This window comes from Garra rufa, chromosome 5 (genome assembly GCF_049309525.1).
Source record: "Garra rufa chromosome 5, GarRuf1.0, whole genome shotgun sequence".
NCBI classification, from domain to species: Eukaryota; Metazoa; Chordata; class Actinopteri; order Cypriniformes; family Cyprinidae; genus Garra; species Garra rufa.
Genome location: NC_133365.1, coordinates 18,763,785 through 18,783,038, shown reverse-complemented (window position 1 = coordinate 18,783,038; position 19,254 = coordinate 18,763,785). Strand labels below are relative to the sequence as shown.

At 36.1% G+C, this 19,254-nt stretch overlaps 1 protein-coding gene across 5 annotated transcripts in view; it reads right to left on the bottom strand.

Moving 5' to 3' along the window:
- The window catches only part of abr (ABR activator of RhoGEF and GTPase), a 225,784-nt gene that overhangs the window by 16,552 nt on the left and 189,978 nt on the right, over positions 1–19,254 (bottom strand). Inside the window, exon 1 of one of the 5 annotated variants that reach the window (XM_073839575.1) lies at positions 13,048–13,591. The exons of the other annotated variants lie outside the window; for them this stretch is intronic. Coding sequence (XP_073695676.1) covers positions 13,048–13,203 — 156 coding nt within the window. The 5' untranslated portion in view covers positions 13,204–13,591. Of the gene's footprint in view, positions 1–13,047; positions 13,592–19,254 lie in introns of those variants that run through there. 5 annotated transcript variants of the gene reach the window in all.

Genomic DNA, 19,254 nt, shown 5'->3' with positions numbered 1-19,254 from the left:
AAATACATCAAACAGATAGTGCTGGTAATATCTGCAAAAACACGCTCACAGTCTACTGTCTCAGTCGTAATTACACGGCTTTGTTTGATCAAAGAGAAATCAAATATTTAATTCATATTCCTCAAGTAGAGTCTAAAAGCCTGTCACCCAGGGGCGGCTGGCCCATGGTGGGCGATAGTGCATCGCCCTCCTTGAGCCACACGAAAAAAGAGAGGAGAAAAAGACTCTTATTTTGCTAGTCCTAGTCTGCATACTACTGTACAATCAACAGCCTGAATGTCACTTTCCCACCTAAAACCCCGCCCCCTTGGGGCGATCTCAGTCAGATTGAAAATCGCCCCAGCCGGTCTCATAGAGTTATATTGTGAGATTTTTTTTTTTCAAATTTTGAACCCTACAATGCATTTCAATGGGCACCGGGAGGGCTCGCCCCAACGTGATTTCGTAATACGCACTGATGCGTGCTCGAACTCGAAGATGTACAGCACGCACGCGTGTAGCGAGACGTCTGAATGCATTGGCCATGCTTTCAGTGGAGAGGTAACTTGTCAGGAACATGCCTGATTTTAATGAGAGGGTAATTGATCACTTTGCCTGCTTAAAAGAGAGGCGAGCAAAATTTCAATACAAGTGATGTGTGTTATTAAATGGTGAATTGTTTATGTTATCACGGTCGTAGCCAGCTATGAGGTCACCGTGGTCCGGACCTCGGTCATTTTTTATATTCAAAAATAAAATGTCAAGCTCTTTGAATGATTATTTAGCCGTTTAAACCACCTCACATCACATGAGTGTTTGCTGCGAGAAGCTAGCGCAGTGAACGGGGCTTGAGAACGCGTTGAGTGAGAGCGCGGGTGCAGCCTCCGTTTGTTGCCAGATCCACCTATTATACGTGTTTTTTGACTCGTTTGTCCAATTTAGTGTGACACTTTGGGACGTTTATAAAGTGGAAAGTTGAACGTTAGTTTTATGTCAGTGTCATTATTCTAACGTTATTTTTATAACTTGTTATAAAATAAAAATTCCCTCAGCTAAAAAAAACGAACTTTCCATGTAAAACATTATACTGAATAAAAAATCTTTCACAATCATCTACATGTCTGTCTATTTTGAAGTTTAGGCTATATGTAGTGCATTTGTGGGTGTTATTATAGCACAATTCTTAACACCTCAGTAATTTTCAAACCCTGGTTACGGCCTTGTATGTTATATGTTGTATTCTCCAAATGTTGAATTTTAAATAGTTGTATTGATTGCATATTGGCAGCCAAATTTATACTGAATCTGTTCTGGAAAGATTTGATTAATTACAGTTTTAATATGAGAAATAAAAAGTCTTTAATTGTAAAGCAGTATGGCTTTTTTTTTTTTTTTTTACTCTTAGAGGGCTAACTAGTTGATGACAATGTGTCTCTTGATGGCCATGGTGGAAGTGTTTCAGTGTATTTGAGACCATTGCGATAAATTTAATATAGCTATTCAAAATACTGTACAGTTTGTACAATTCATGCCTGATGTTGCCATCTAGGAACAGGGAAACCAAATCAAACAATGTAATGTAATGCTGTAAAGTTGGCTATCTGAATTTTATCATAATTTTACCCATTAAAGCGGTTATCTTTGCCAAAATCAGAACAGTTGCCCCCCCAGAGATATTTGTCAGGAGCCGCCACTGCTGTCACCATCCCTTTTTTCTCTTACATTCCCTTCGTCTCTTCCTAGCAATGAATTCCACAGTGCAATTTTCAGCCGCTGTACCTTGTAGCACATGGGAATCAAACATTTACATAAATACAGTGAAATGACTGATGCATTGTCACATACACAGCCTGATCTCATGATGAAAACGTACCTGTGAAAACTTTTTTGCACTTTTTTTTTGCATTAAAACGCAATCACAAGCTTGCCATTTTAGCTTGTTTTTTTCGATCTCCCATCTTTCAGCTCTTTCATTGTGAGTCACTTTTTTTACGTGATTCGTACCCAAGAATTCCGCATCCTAAGTCCAATTCTGTGCAAGCTTGTTACGTCCGGAAAGTGAAACATAAGGAGTTGTAATCATAACTGTGTAAGAAAACGACTACAAGTGCTCACTGTTTTACTGCCTCAAGTGTTTATTTATGTTGGAAACTGCAGCGATATGTACTTATTGGTACGTATTTCAAATCTTGCAAAAACGTTACCACAGGTACATTTTCGTCATAAGATCAGGTAGCTACATCCTACATAATCTGCTGGAACACCACTATCTCGTAAACGTGCTTATGACATTGAGTTTTTTAAAGTTTAAAATATGGATTTAAAATAATAAAATATGGACATTTTTCTTACACAAATGCATCACTTCACTACAGAAGGACTTTATTAACTCCCCAGAGCTGTGTGGAGTACTTTTTATGACGTATGGCCTAAAAATCTTAAACCCCGTTGACTGCGATTATAAAGCCTGCAAGGGCCAGGACGTTTTTTAATATAACTCGGATTGCACTTGTCTAAAAGAAAACAGTCATATACAAAAATCCTTAAACCAACCTCAAACTTTTGAATGGAGGTGTATTAATATACAGCAAGGACAGAGAAATAAAATGATGTGACTGCAAGCTCATGACATAATTTCTTCTTGACAGCAGAGTAAATTCAGTAACAGAAACACTGTCAAGAGTATTTTAGGATCTGCCAGCATGGGTAGAAGAATCCAGACACTGAAGAACCAATATTGGAACCAAATGTCATGACAAAATAAAAATAGAATTGGAGAGGAAAACTATTTCTTAAATCCCATCTCTGTCAGAGATTGCAGTCAAAACAGTCAAATTTATCTTTCATACAGTATAATGTCGTCTAGCTCCAGTATAAATGGTGAAATAGTGGTGAGGTGAATTTTTGTGTGACTGGTGTACCTCTGTGCTCATCCTCCTTACATAAAGACCCTTGGTATTGCATAATAAAGCCTAACGCATGGCTGAAGATCTAATGTGACTCATGTTGTGAGAAAAAAACAGCCACGAATACAGCAAAACCACAACATGTATTTATGCTTCTTTGTTTATACTGTAAAAGCACACAAGGCTAGATCACTGAATCAAACACCATAAAGAGCTTTGTTCAACATGCTCTCTGTAAAATATCAAGCTCTGTTTTATAATGTCTAGGAGACTACATGACATCCAGCGTTACCCTTCTTAACACATCTCTCTGGCCAGTAGTTACAACACTCATTCTGGAGAAGTCTTGGCATTTGCAGGAAAATGTGCGTGGTGTGGGAAAAAGCCGTAATTACTGTGGTATTCAAAGGCTCGTGTGGAGGTCAGACTGATGTTTGCTTTAGTGTTCTGATGTCACAGGCTGGACTGGGCCTCTTCCAGTAACGTAACTTAATCACACAGGAAATGCCAATAATCTGCTGACTCATAAACATGGTCATCAATGTCATGCTCACATCTTTTACCATCAGCATACATCTTTTTTGTACAACATTTTTAGAGCTTTTCCTTATAAGGTATTTAAACAACACTTGTGACCAAAGGTACTGGTGGTACCATGGTACAGTGACAACATCAGATGATAATACCATAGAACTTTGATATATATCAGTACTGAATGATTATAATATATAGTGCATGCACCATGGTAAAAAAGCATGTCTTTGAACACAGTAAACAGTACTATTTACAGTAATATCAAAGTCCCAGGTATTACTATAGTACGTATGTTTTTATAAAGAAAGAACACAATAGAATTGTGCTATTGCAAGTGTCCAAAAACATGACCAAAGGTTTTTTGTTTATGTGGCTGCTTAAAATACACCGCAAAAAATGCTTTTCTTACTTAGATCTTTTGTCTTGTTTCCAGCCAAAATATCTAAAAATTCTTAAATCAAGAAGGATTTTCTAGATGAGTAAAAATTATTGTCTTGTTTTCAGAAAAAACAAGCCAAAATTAAGTGATTTTTTCTTAGAACCAGCAAAATAATCTGCCAATGGGGTAAGAAAAAAAAAATCTTATTTCAAACAGAAAACAAGATTATTTTTCTTGTTTCAAGCAAAAACACACTTAATTTTGACTTCTGAAAATAAGACACTAATTTTTACTCGTCTAGAAAATCCTTCTTGATTTAAGAATTTTTAGATATTTCGGCTGGAAACAAGACAAAAAATCTTAGTAAGAAAAGCATTTTTGCAGTGTAGAACTAAAAGTAACTACAGACACTAAAAGAACAACAACCCCTGGAGTCAAGAGATCCAGTTATCGTAAATACCCTGAAAGTTATGGAGCATAAGATATATTTTTAACAGACTTTCATTACAGCAGTTCCCATTAGATGCTAATGTCTCTGTTGCTAATAAATGCAAGCCAGTTAACCTAAAAGAGGACAGTGTCATAAATCAAGCTAAACATCTGCTAAAAGAAAACCATGAATAACATAACTCCTCATGGACCCATTTGGTGCAATTGCACAAATCATCATGAAAGACAACGTGAAAGAATTACTGAATCAGACAAACATTCAATGGCATACACTGGACACTGTAAAAAATAAGGTGTCATGACAAAAGTGATCTAGGACCACAAAACCAGTCATTTAAATTGAGCTTTAAATAAATAAGCCATTGATGTATAGTTTGTTAGGATAGAACAATATTTGACCAAGATACAGCTATTTGAAAATCTGGAATCTGAGGGTCCAAAAAAATCGAAATACTGAGAAAATCGCCTTTGAAGTTGTCCAGATGAAGCTCTTAGCAATGCATATTACTAATCAAAAATTAAGTTTTGATATATTTATGGTAGGAAATGTACAAAATATCTTCATGGAACATGATCTTTACTTAATATCCTAATGATATTTGGCATAAAAGAAAAATCTATTTGTGGTTTTGTGGTCCAGGGTCACATATATCAAAGTATCATGTTGTTCCTATCAATGTACCATGGTACTACCACAGCACTTAACTCTATAAAGAAGAAATCCAAGCAGGTCAACAGCTGTTGTGTCCAGTAACGGACCTCACCATCACCTTCCTCCACTTCATTAGTCCAATAAGCAAGGCCTTGTGGGGGCCCAGTAGCCCCAAGTAGGGGTCTGGTGCCCTCACACTGGCAGCCGAAGATTTATGTAGGTGATAAAAGCATCCATTAGCATATAGCTGGCATTTAAAGGCCTAAAGAGGAGCAAGGTTCATCAGTGGTTCAGTCATTAGCATGTTATAACCTGGAGCACCATTTGTGAAGCCGTATAGGTTGGAGAGAACATAGTTACAGGAGAGGATGGGTTCATCTCTGGGGATATATTCTTCTTTTCATGCATAATACATCTTTTTCGCACAGACCCTCCCTCCTTATGTTCTTTCATTTCTTGCACTATAGTTCCCATTAGTGTGAACTGTCTTCTTAAAATAATTTTTCTTTTTCAGAACAACTACAGATGCTTCTTGAATATTAAAGGGATAGTTCACCCAAAAATGAAAATTCTGTCATAAATTTTCACCCTCATGTCATTCCAAACCTGTAAAACCTCTGTTCATTCTCAAAACACAAATTAAGTGTTTTTTTTTTATGAAATCCGAGAGCTTTTTTGAATCTGCAAAGACACCAATGCAACTGACACATTCAAGGCCTAGAAAGGTAGTAAGGACATCTTTAAAATAGTCCATGTAACAAAACTAAAATGCAAAGAAAACAAAAATAATGATTTTATACAAAATCCTCTGCTTGTAAATAAGGTGCATAAGGAACCACTGATGTCACATGGACTATTTGAACAATGTCTATACTTTCTGGATCTTGAACATTATAGTTGTGTTGCTGTCTATTTAGGGTCAGAAAGCGCTCAGATTTCATCAAAAATATCTTAATTTGTGTTTTGAAGATGAACAAAGGTTTTACGAGTTTGTGACATGAGGGTGAGTAATTAATGACAGAATTTTCATTTTTAGGTGAACTATCCCTTTAAGGTTTGTTAAAGGGGCAGTTCACCTAAAAATGAAGTCTGTCAAAGGTCTGTCATCATTTAACCACCATTCACAAACATGCTGCTCTAAAACTAGATGATTTTCGCTTATCTGAGAAACATAAAAGAATTCAATAAAAGTCAGATGGGTGCATTGTCAATCTCTTATGTTCCACAGAACATACAAATTTGGATGGACTATCAGTTAGGAAAACGTGCACTTAAAATAAAAATAAAGGTTCTTTACTGGCATCAATGCTTTTATGAAGAGTCTTAAACATCCATGGAATCTTTCAAATGCAAAAAAGGCTTCTTTAGGCCGCGATCACACCGAACGCGTTTTAGCAGTTGGAGGCGCCTCTTTTGAATGGTTTTCTGTTGGCAGTGAGCGTTCGTTTTCGCCGCCTGCTGCGCCTCGCGTTTTTGCAGGAGCGCTCTGAGCGCCTGAAGTTGAAAAAAAATCAACTCTGAGCGGAAAAACGCCCAACGTCATTCGCGTTCTTTTCCATTGTCCAATCGAATGAATGGAGAGGCGGGCCTTCTGTTGTGGTGACAAGTTTACCGTTGCTTAAAAAGTCCGGAGACTGCAAGAATTAGAGGAGAAACCTTTGGTGTATATCGTGGGTAACCCGGAGCTGTATTATTTAGGGTTTCTGCTAATATGACAGTTTACTTAACAGCAAAAAAACTAAGATTTTAGAGCGCTCGCGCTATAATCCTTTGATTTGACTGACAGGACAGCTGTTTTGGTCGTTGCTTAGCAACATAAAAAAACCGCAGCACACTGCTCTTTTATTAAAAGTCACCAAAAAAGGCAGTGCTGTGCGCCTCGCATTTTTAGAACTAAAAGACGCGTTTGGTGTGATCGGGCCCTTATAGTGGAAAAGGTTCTTTAGATTTTTAAAATGTTCTTCAAAATGGTTCTACTAGGAACTGTTCACTGAAAGGTTCTTTAGGGAACCAAAAATGGTTCTTCTATGGCATCACTGCAGAAACATTCTTTTGGAACCTTTATTTTTAAGAGTGTAAGTACAAATAAATTGCACTTACAATGGGTTGTCAAAGTATTTGAATCTGTGCTTGCATAAAGAGCAGTGATTCTCAACTAGTTTTGTTTTAGGACTAAGACTTCACATTGGATTTTACATCAAGTGGCAATCCAACACAGTATTAAAATGGTGTACAATTCTACAAAAATGCATTCTCAATCAATAATCAACCTAATTTGTGCCAAAATACAGACACATGGGTACATAGGTATTCTCTAGCAGCTAGCCATTCAGTGCGATTCAGTGTACATTGGTTGCAAACTGTTATTGCAGTGCATTCTGGGACTAAATGTGTACACTCGATAATGTCCACTATGGTTTTGGACACCACTACAAATGACTGTTCCCTCAAATAATGCACTCTATAAAGGTATATTTCTGGCCTGAGGGTTTAAAGTGGCGGTGTGTTCAGTTGAGATTTACGTTTATCAACTGAAAGCGCGTCTGTGGAGGTCAGACATTATAAGCAGGTCATGAGACAACACTAGAATCATTCATGGCCATATCAAAGGAACACACTCATACAGATAAACACACTCTCTTAGCCACAAAGACTCATTCAATATTCAGTCAATGAGACTGGCCATCTGTGGGAGAGTGTGTCTCAAAGCATTTTAAAGTGCAAATGACTGCAAAATGAGGTTTGTTTATAAATGTAATTGCCAGTAAGTGCAATTATGTGTGTATCTATTACACCTGTGACTGCATATGAGCATATATGACTAACTGTCTGTGTCTACCTTTAACAGACAGTCTTTATGTGTCAATACCTGTGGAAAGACAAAGACAGGGTGTGTCTATATGGTATGTATATGTGAGCTACAGGAACAATTCCTTTTAGAAATGAATAAGCTGCTAGATATCTGATAAAACCAGAACGATGATTGAGAAACAACACAAGTCAGAGAAAGACAATGCATGAGTCTTGCTTTGTTGTGCATTAATGTCAAAATCTATTATCCTAGAGTCACAGTTATGTGTTACAGCTACATCTGAGGGGTCTTTGTTTGTAATCTGTCTCTACGGTCAGTCCCGGGTCAGTGGATCAGGAAGAGCATTGACCTGACTAGGCAGAGTACACAGAAATACAGCAGAGGCTAAAATGCTTTGTTCTTATAGCCAGAAAGACTATGCACATAAATTCCTGCTCAAAATGCTGGCAGGGCACATACCCCACGTGGAGAGACCTAGATTTCGCCAACTCACATCGGCACACACACACACACACACACACACACACACACACACACACACACACACACACACACACACACACACACACACACACACACACACACAACTTCTACAGTTACATGCAGAGTGTGAAGCCACTGATCTCATCACAGGAGAACAATCATTCAGCAACAATGAACACTGAGCTAGAATGAATTAGACCATGTGACACCAGTGAGATTCCATCAGCGCTATACTAGTCACACTAGAAATGACATTGACATGCAATCCTTCACTCTAGAGCAGGGGTCCACAACCTTTCTTGCAGTGTGAAACTTTGGTTTACACTACTGATCAAAAGCTTTAGGTCAGCACGATTTGTTTTTTAAGAAATTAATACTTGGGCATTAAACTAATCAAAAGAGACAGTAAAGACATTTATAATGTTACAATTTTATAAATCTAAATTATAAATAAAAAAATTCTTTTGAACTTTATATTCATCAAGGAATCAAAACAATTCACAGTTTAAACACACACAAATAAAAAAATAAAAATAAAAAAAAAATAAAAAATAAGCAGCTTAAAGTGCATATTGCAGGTTAAAAAAAATTCGAGATAAACATATATTCGTGAATGAAAATACTATACGAACCGTTAATGCACTATTTGAAAATATTTTACAAGACCTAAGGGCAGAAATTTAGAAGACAAAGTGACGATTTCTTTGACCGCTCTCAAAAACAACTTTTTTTTCCCACACCGCGTCATATGACGTCACGAGAGGGAGTCGTTCGCCAAGCTCTGTTGCTATTCAGTAGGAGCAGTCGTGAGTTAGTGTGTTTTCGGTAGTTATTTTTAATTTCAATTGATCATCGTCATGGTAAATTATTGTGTTTATGGAGGCTGCACAAACTCCAGCCTGTCAGGACATCATGTCCACGGGTTTACTTACAATAAAAAGAACGGTGCTATCTTCCGTATCTGGGTGCGTTTGTGCGGATGAAGTGACGGGCCTATACTAATGCATCTGCTTCGAAAAACGCGTTCACTTTACACTGGAGGATTATCATCCCGGCGATATGATGCAGTTCAACATGAGATGCTGAAGCAAGACCCAAGTGAGGCTCAGAGCCGGTGCAGTTCCTTCGGTGCACACAGCACCTTCATCGGGTCCGCTGTCAGACTGTGGTTCGTCCGAAGCCGTCAGAGATGCAGCTCGACGAAAACGTGAACTGCACCGTAAGTCTTGTTTTTCTTCTCATAACTTCTCATAAATACCAAATCCGTGAACATATTTATTTAAATAATGAGACAACGAGATGTGTGTAAGTTTTTGTAAAGCACCGTAGCTAGCTTGTAAGCATTAGCAATATCATTTTAAGAACCGTGTAAAAACGGTACCATAGGAGAAGGCATTACTGGTCAGTTATCCTCAGTTTGTTAATATTTTAATCATCAAGTCTAGTTACAGCTTGGTCACATTGTTTGCACAGCTAATTTGTAATTTATTGTCATGTGTTGTGTTTATAGGGCTTTGGGAGACATTGCAAGACATGAGGCTGTGTGAAGATCTGAAGCAGTGGAGCCAGCTGTTATTAACCTTCTCTAATATAACACATTAGTGTGATACCCACACTGAAAATATTTTTCTTTCAGTAGTATATGTTTTGTACATCTACATGTATATATTAACAGTTGCAATGTTGTGTTTTAAGTTGGGTATTAACAGTACTATGAAATAATATTTATGATTTATTGCTGTATAAATTAAACTGAATTGAATTAGCCATAATGCAGATCTGCTTGACATATATGTTGTAAACTTCATAAAAAATGTTATACAGTAAGACAATTTGTGATTGTGATTATTTTTTTATTGTTTGTCACCAAAATGTGGCCATTCAAAACCTTTATAAAGTAATCCTTCCTCTGTAAACTGTCTAATAGCTGACACCACACATGCAGGTAAGGGCTTCCTGATGAATACCAGCAGACAACTTGACTGTATGCTGTCAATATTAATTGTCTTATACCAATGGCATCAAAAAGTTTTACTTTACATGTATTTGTCACCTAAATATAGTCAAACTGTAATTGAGATTAAATTTTACTGTTTATTTGTACGTACAAGTATTTAGCTCAGAGTAATAAATGATCTCTACCATAAACATACTCATGTCTGCTGGCCTGGAGTTGTCCATGCCCCTGCCTAAAATGCATTTAAGCTATATGTAGAACCTATTTTGATTTCAGACAGCAAGCCTCAAAGCCTGGGTGCAGAGTCAGAGACAGCACATCAAGTTTGGGGGTATTTCCCATATAAGCATATAATAAAACAAAAAGGTGTTTATCTCTCTCGCGCGCGCGGTAATAAAAACCCGCTATATCACGTAACATTAGCGTCGGATATTAATGAGTATGACACGCTTGATCAACGATCATTAGTTTGTGTTACTGGTAAGTAGAATCAATACTTCTAGATGACAAATGATATGATTTTGCCCGATTAGATATCGTCAGCTAACACTGATCTCTCACAGACACCTGCCTTGTTCTCCTCACACCACAACTTAATTTGTCTCTGACCGCTGTTCTGTTTAATCCTGGCATGTCCCTGCCCTCTTGGCCACATAGCAGGCTCATATTTGTGTGTGTGGTTCGTCATACAAGTGTAAATAAACATTTTAAATGTTCTCTGCGTCCGAACAGTCATTGCGATCCATTGTTTTCCTATGGTTTACATTGACCGCTCTCCCTCTCGTTACGTCACTACCGGTTTGCCAGTTTTTCAGACGCGGAAGTAAAATTCTTTCACAAAAACGACTCTAGAAGCCTTAATAGCGTATTTTGAAGTATATTTTAAAGAAAATCTGGTTCCTACATTATTTTTCTATACATCAATTCACCGGAGTCTCTAACCTGCAATATGCACTTTAACATTGATAATATTAAGAAATGTACTATAAAGACACTTTACAATTTTACTGTAAACAAATAAATGCAACCACAGTAAAAATAAGACTTTTTTCAAAAACATAAAAACATTTTACATTTTTAAGTAATACATTTATTGCAGTAGACCCTGAGATTAGGTCCATTAAATTAATAATTATTCAAAGAATTAATAAATAATATTTCAATAAATAATTTTATAAATAATTTTATGCAAATACACTACCAGTCAAAAGTTTTTGAACACCAAGGTTTTTTGTTTTTAAAAGAAATCTTTTCTGCTCACCAAGCCTGCATATATTTTGAAATATTTTTACTATTTAAAAAAACTGTTTTCTATTTGAATACATTTTAAAATGTAATTTATTCCTGTGATTTGAAAGCTGATTTTTTTTACATTACTTCAGTCACGTGATGAGTTCAGAAATCATTTCAATATTCTGATTTGCTGCTCAAAAAACATTTATCATTATCATTCTTATCATTATTATGTTGAAAACTGCTGAATATAATTTTTTCACGTTTCTTTGAATAGAAATGAATAGAAAGTTCAGAAGAACAGCATTGATCTGAAATAGAAATCTTTTGTAACATCACTTTTGATCAGCCAAAAAAAAAAAGCTTTTGAATGGTATAGTGTATAATGTTACACTATATGTTAAGCTGTTTTATTCCAGATAAATGCTGATCTTTGGATCTTTCTATTCACCAAAGTATCCCGAAAAAAAACTTAACGGTTTTAAATATTGATAATAGTAATAATAAACAAATGTTTCTTGAACAGCAATGATGCTAAAAATTTAGTTTTGATCACAGGAATAAATTACATTTTAAAATATATTCAAATAGAAAACACTCATTTTAAATAGTAAAAATATTTCAAAGTTTTACAGTTTGTGCTGTACTTTAGATCAAATAAATGCAGGCTTGGTGAGCAAAAAACATAAAAAATCTTACTGTTCAAAAACTTTTGACATTGTCATTTTATATATTTAATTTGAAAATAAAATTAATTCTTAAATATGTTTACATTCAATTGGGATGTCTATCACAATCACACAAATCCCCTGCAGTTCCACTATCAAAATAAATAAATTATATTTTAATAGATATTAAAATAAAAAACAGTTAGCTGTAATAATATTTCACAATTTTACTGTAAATAAATAAGTAAATAAAAGCAACCTTCGTGATAAGAAACTTCTTACAAAAACATAAAAAATATTGGATTTTGATTCTGCCTCAGTGAATAAAAATTCACAGATACATTTATAAACCAGGCTCTAGATCTCAGCTTTGATCTTATAAAAGCCTCTGCAAATGCATGAGAATATCTATTGTTGTAATTATTACTAAAAGATTATTCAGTGGCGTCTGTGTGAGAGTAAAGGTGTGATTAATTGACCTCCATCAGTGGGTGGGTGATACTTGCCAGGGGCTCTGAGGACAGCAGGTTAAAGTGATAATTAACCTCTAACTGCAGCCAGCCCACACACACACACACACACACACACTATAGAGCCCAACTACCTAACATCTAATGTCCAACAATGCTAAACACACTCATTCATAAAACAAGAAAGAACAAACCACTTATGTACAAAAGTAAATGAAGAAGAAAAGACATACTTCTGTTACTATTAGTTACCCCCAATATATTTAAACATCAACTTCCTAAGATGTACCAATATTCTACAGAACAAAATGTACACAGGTGAAGAAGAAGCAGGTACAAAGATGCAAATACCTTTCACAAGGATCAACATTCTGCATTTCAATTAGATAAACAGACTGCAGATTCATTCAGTGACTTTCAGTCAGTTAAAGATCAGGAAACAAGCAGAAAACAGATTGAGAGAAGGAGAGCAGAAGCTACAGAGAGGATGTAACAGATGGAGAGAGAAAGAAAGAGCAAGTGACCTTTTGTCGGAGTAGTTTACTGCGCACACGGCCCCACAGTTTGGCGCCGGTGTTGGTGTGTCTTTTGATGGCTGAAGTATCGTCCACGCAGCAGTGCTGCTCCACACGCTCACACACCGAGTTCAGATTACAGTCCGTCACCACGATCTCTGTCATCCTGACTGTTCCTCTCACAGCCACGCACGAGGAAAGAGAAGGGGCACTGACCCCCTGAACACCAGTACAATGATTCCCAACGGCAAAACCTCAACACGTTTTTAAAAAATAAAGCTATTTTTTTCTTATTCCTTTACTTGGAGTTTAAAGACAAAGTTGAAATTCTTCACTTTTTGTGTTAAGTGTTCTCTGAGGATGGAGAAATCAAAAAATGATTTAAAAATCAGCAGAGAAAAGGACGCTGTGAAACAAAAGGCTCATTTCTGGAGGAAAGATAACATTGCCATGGGTTTGTCTTTTCTCAGGCTTAATAATTGAACTATAGATCCTTCAGTGGATGTTAAAGTAACTCTCTCCTCTGCCTGCATCTCTCTCCTGCTGCTCTCTGCTGCGCTCTTCTCAACATCTGATTTCCAGAAAACACAGAGAGCGAGAGGAAGAAAGAGTGGGAGGAGAAAAGGAGAGAGGGAGGGAGCGAGGGAAAGAGGGAGTGGGTGAGTCGATTCTATCACCAAGCAGTTTTTAAGTCTCCAGATGCGAGACAGAGGGGGAGACATTCTTTGTGTGCTGACTTACCTCAGTATCTCACAAAACGTGTCGAAATGAAAATAATGCTTAAAAATAATATGATTTTTTTCATTGTGACATTTTCATTTTCATTGAATCAGACCCACAATCAGATCAATATTAGGCAATACACAAACAAATAAACTGATGTGTAATGCACATTATATGTAAAGCATGTATAGTGTCATTGTACATTTAACATACAATAGAAATTTGGACTGTATACATTTTTTTTTACTAAAATTAATAATTTTCATCAAAGATGCAAATTATTTCTTTTAAACTTTCATCAAGGATCCTGAAAAAAGCGTCATGGTTTTTACTGAAATATGAAGCAGCACAACTGTTTTCAACATTGATAATAATAAAAAATGTTTCTTTGGCACCAAATCAGCATATCAACATGATTTCTAAAGGATCATGTGACACTGACAACTGAAGTAATAGTTGTTTTTATAATGTTATTGACTACAAATTTGTGAACGACAGTGTATATAAATTAGTAATTATCAGTACAGTAATTACTTACGAATATTATATTTATTTATTCATATTTATATTCATATATTCATATTCATTTATGCTAGTAATAAGAATCACCACTGAGAATAATTAGAATACTAAAAAATAAACAAAATTAAAATTAATTAATTAAATTAAAAAATGCTAATAGTTTTATGCAAAACATATTTTACTGCAATAAAATTCATGTTAAAAATACAAAAACCTGACTGTAAATGGCTGTATATATATATATATTATTTATATTTATAATAATATATTCATATTAATTTATTTACAGAATTAAGAATCACAGCTCAGAATAACTAGAATTACAATAAATACATAAATAAACAATTTTTAAAATAAAAATACTAATAATTTAATGTAAAACATACTTTACGGACACAAAATTATTGTTAAAAAGAAAAAGAAAACATACCGTGCATGGTAGAGTATATAGAAGAATTTATTTGTATTATATTCATATTAATTTCAATATATTTATATTAATTTATTTACAGTAATATGAATCACCACTGAGAATAATTAGAATTACTAATAAATAAATAAATATAAATAAATAATTTTATATACACTGCTGTTTACAGTAAGGTTTTTGTATTTCTCATTTATTTTATGTCAGTAAAGTATGTTTTACATTAAATTATTAGCATCTTTTTAATTTAGATTTTTAAAATTACATGTATTTATTATTTTTATTATATCAATATTTATATTAATATATTCATATTCATTTATTTACAATAATAAAATCACCACTGAGAATAATTAGAATGTCTAAAAAAATAAATAAATGCAATCAATAAATCATATAAACAAATTAGAATATTAATTTAAAAATATGAAAAATGTAATGTAAAACATACTTAATTATCAAAAAAATTCATGTTATTATTACAAACATTTTACTATGAACGGCAGAGTATAATATATTAATATATTAATAGTAATTTATTTACAGTAATAAGAATTCTCACTAATAATAATTTGAATTACTAAAATAAAATGCCCACAAACCCCAGTGAGTGGCTGTCATCTGAGACCTGACCTGAATGACCATGCTCTCTACTTCACTTCAAAAACACCACAGACACAAAGTTAGAGACAAAAATCCCCCTAAAGTTTGTGCATCAGTGAACACAAACACATTTCATCATCTGACACTATTGTTACAGAGCACATTCTCTGCTTCTGTAATCTCTGCAGTGTGTGTCATTGGGAGCCTGAGGAGGCCATGTCTTGTGGGTGTTGGTGTATATATGTTGGTTATGTAAGCAGGAGTGGGATTGTTCTTCATCTTCTGTCCTCATGCTAGTCTCTAGTGGCGCACGCAATGGTTCCTACCAGGTAATTTTGCTCTGCTTCCTTCTCTCTCTTTCCATTTGTCCTCAACCACCCTTCCTCCATCCAAATCTCATTTATATTGCATAAGACCGGAAAAATCACTGTATTACTAGTTCTTTGTCAAAACCTCACAGGTGCTGCAGGAGCTGTGCCTCGTGTATGTGAAGATCAAACGGGTGTACTTAAAAATAATGCGGTACTAGTGCTGTACCATGCACCTAAGCACATCCAGTTACACAGGATTCATCTGAACACGCTGTGTTTCCAGGCCCCCATGGAATCAGCATCCACAAAACCCTGCAGCACTTTCAAACACAAAACTTCACAAAGTTCCATGTATTCCCTCCTCCCTGTGTGCTAGTTTATTAAATACTTTGGCTAATTTGATTATGCTTTCAGCTACCAAAAATAGTGTAGTATACTTGTGCTCTGTGTAAAGCATGTTTAAAATGTTTGGAAGCAGAAACACGCTGTTTTCGTGCATGTCTCTTTAAATGCGAATGAGCTGCCGCTCCCCGCCCCCTTTCCAGAATAGAGCTGTGCCTTTATAGGTTTATAGGTTTTGATTATCAGTTTAAACTTGTGATATGCGGTTTTCTGAGTGCACATATCCGGAACGCACACAGAAAGCGACAGAATTTCTCCTTCACGTCTTATTGCGCTTAAACTGTTAAAACACACGCCATAGGTGAAAACATGCAGAATAAGGGGTGGTAATATAATAAGATCCCCTTTCTACATCACGGCTAATTTTTTCACATGCTTGCAGAGAAAGGCTTACCGAAACAAAGTTACTGAGTTGTCCTTTTTCATGTTTTTTGGGTTGGTAAATGCACCGGGGACCTCATTATAGCACTTAAACATGGAAAAGGTCAGATTTTCATGATATGTCCCCTTTAATTTCACATTTTTAAAAGCGTGCACATGTGTCGTGATACTCTCCAAAATGGAGCTAGTCTAGGCAGATATAATAATTATGAATGTTTCAGGGAAAAACAGCAAGGAGACTGCATTAACATTTGAATAATTTATTGATAAACTAGTGCTTTCTTTGTTTTCGGCTTAAGAGATGAAGTCGGCGACACAGTAGTGGATCTGCAGTAGTGTCTCTGCAGTAGTGGATGCACCTGCATGTTTCATATGGATAATATAATCTGAGCATATTTGTTTTCTATTTGAATTGGTTCATTTAAAAGCAGACATTTTATTCTCTATAGATAGCAAATATTGTTCATGTCTGTAAAGCAAGTATACACACTTTTGAAGTTTCGCGCTCAAGTTCACAAACAGCAAAACGGCAGAAAGCGCATCCTGTTTGCTTTCAATTTTTTACAAAAGCGTAACGTTTCGTTGTTATTGTAAGTGCACACAAAGAAACAGATTCTTTATAGATTCGAAAGATGTATTACTTTTATATGTATGACCAAAAAGCATTTTAAGAGCAAGTGACGCCTCCATCTGACATGAACGTGGCGCTACTATTCAGCTTCTACACACTGCACAGACACTTCAATAGTGCACATTTTTCTAGGTTAACTAGTTAAATAGGTAAAGTTACTATACGCACATATAGATGGAAAGTCATATGTGAGGTTGATAAATGATAGACAAGCTACATTACCACATAGACCATTAACGATCTGTCCGTCACGGACTGCGTGACTTCGCCACTCTCTGTGGAATTTTTTCTGCGACTAATAAAATTTTGGTTGACCAAGCCTCTTCTCGTCGACTAACGGTTAGTTGGCTACTATTAATGACAGAATTTTCATTGCTGGGTGAACTAACCTTTAAGTTTTGGCTTTGACCAACTATAAACCATGTAAAACCGGCTACCGTTAGCAGGATCTTTGCTCTCTGTAGTGTGTGTGTGTGTGTGTGTGTGTGTGTACTGTGTTGGGGGTTTATGTGTACTAAACCATATGGAACAATGATGAGATATGACCTAAATTACTGACGTGTGCATACAGAAATGTGCTAATGCAGAAATCTTCAGATTACAGTTCTATCTCAGTCTGACACAAGACTGATAAAAAGTGAATTAAAAGCAGATAGTGAGAAGTGAACCTCTGACACACAACAGCACGTCCTTGGATCGTGAAGATCTCATCTCATGCTTTTAGCTTTGGCATTTCACCACTTCAAATTGAGAGAAAAAAAAAAGACAAGGACGCATGAAAGATTCAAACTTGAATTTCCCAAATAAGCACCAAAGTGCAATGCATTCACTGTTAGGCGAAGGTTCTGGTAATAAAGTAACTCTTAGAAAATTCATTTGAATTTTTATATATTCCTTCTTTAGATAAAGACCAGTGCGCAGCATGCTAAATAACCTCCAATCTGAGGGGCACGGCTTTGGCCTTTGGGGCTGCTTCGAGGAAGACTTAATGGGCCAAAGGGAGACAGAGGGATTGTAATGGCTGCGGCGTCAGTGATATAATTACCGATTAAGATTCGTTGGGTGTTCTCGGGAGCTTGAGCGCTCTACCTCTCTTTCTCTCTGCCTCCTGAGGGTTGTGGTAAGAGGGCATGTAAGAACACTGCGACTGGTTATTTTTAAAATGGAGATAAAACGCAGCGGACTCATTCGGGCTATGCGTCATCGCTCTGAGGAAAGAATGTTTGGGAAAAAATGGAAAGGTGCTTTAGAATGAGGCAGCTGCTTTAAACACGTGTTATGAGATGTTTTAATGGTAAAACCCATGTTTCCACCATAGTACGTTTTTCCCCCCAAAAGTATTATGCTTCTTCAAAGCCAAGTGGATTTTGAACGCAACTTCTAAAAGCATTCCACGTGATTGTGCAACTGATTTTAGGTGAGCCAGGACTGCTACTGGTGCACCCTACAAGAAAATAAAATAGGTGCTTGTTCTTCTTTAGGAAAGCAGAGCAAAATTAATAAATAAATAAATAAAATTAGTCGATTTTAGCATATAAAGGAGATGGTAAGTGCTTTAGAAGGGCTCTCTCTTTCATCTCTTCAGAAATGAGTGACAGTGATGCTCATTAAACAGGTGAAGCTAAAGGCTGAAAGGGAGTTTAGATGGGGGCAGACACTCTTTTCTCTTTCTTCTGTCAGAGACTGCTGGCTTACAACAACAATGCACGAGGGAGGGGAACGTTTTTCATCTCACAGCATTTTCTTTTCTTCTTATGTTTGAGGCTATGTCCTGCTCTATGTGGTTTTCCGTTTCACCGGTTGAAGGTGATAGGCTTCCCGCAGCCCTATACAGGACAAGTGGTTTCGAGAATTTATGAATGGATGGATAGATGATGGTTTGTCCCTGAGGGCTTTGAGATATCTACAGGAGGAAGTTTTAAAGTGGATGAAGCGAAGCTCACAATGGTATTTGGTGTCTCATGATCTAAACTACTATTAAACGAGTGACAATGAATGAACTTACTGTACACCGAAGGCACAATTCTCACAAACCTCAGTCCACAACCTTGTCTCACTAGTTATTCATGGAAGTAATGACTACATCTGCATGAGGCATTCTGACCAGAGCCACACACATAAACACACAAAAAAGGGCGGCCCGGTAACCATACGCTTATGTCTAAACCACATAGGTCCATTTTCAGACGCTACTTCACAGTAATCCCAAACATACT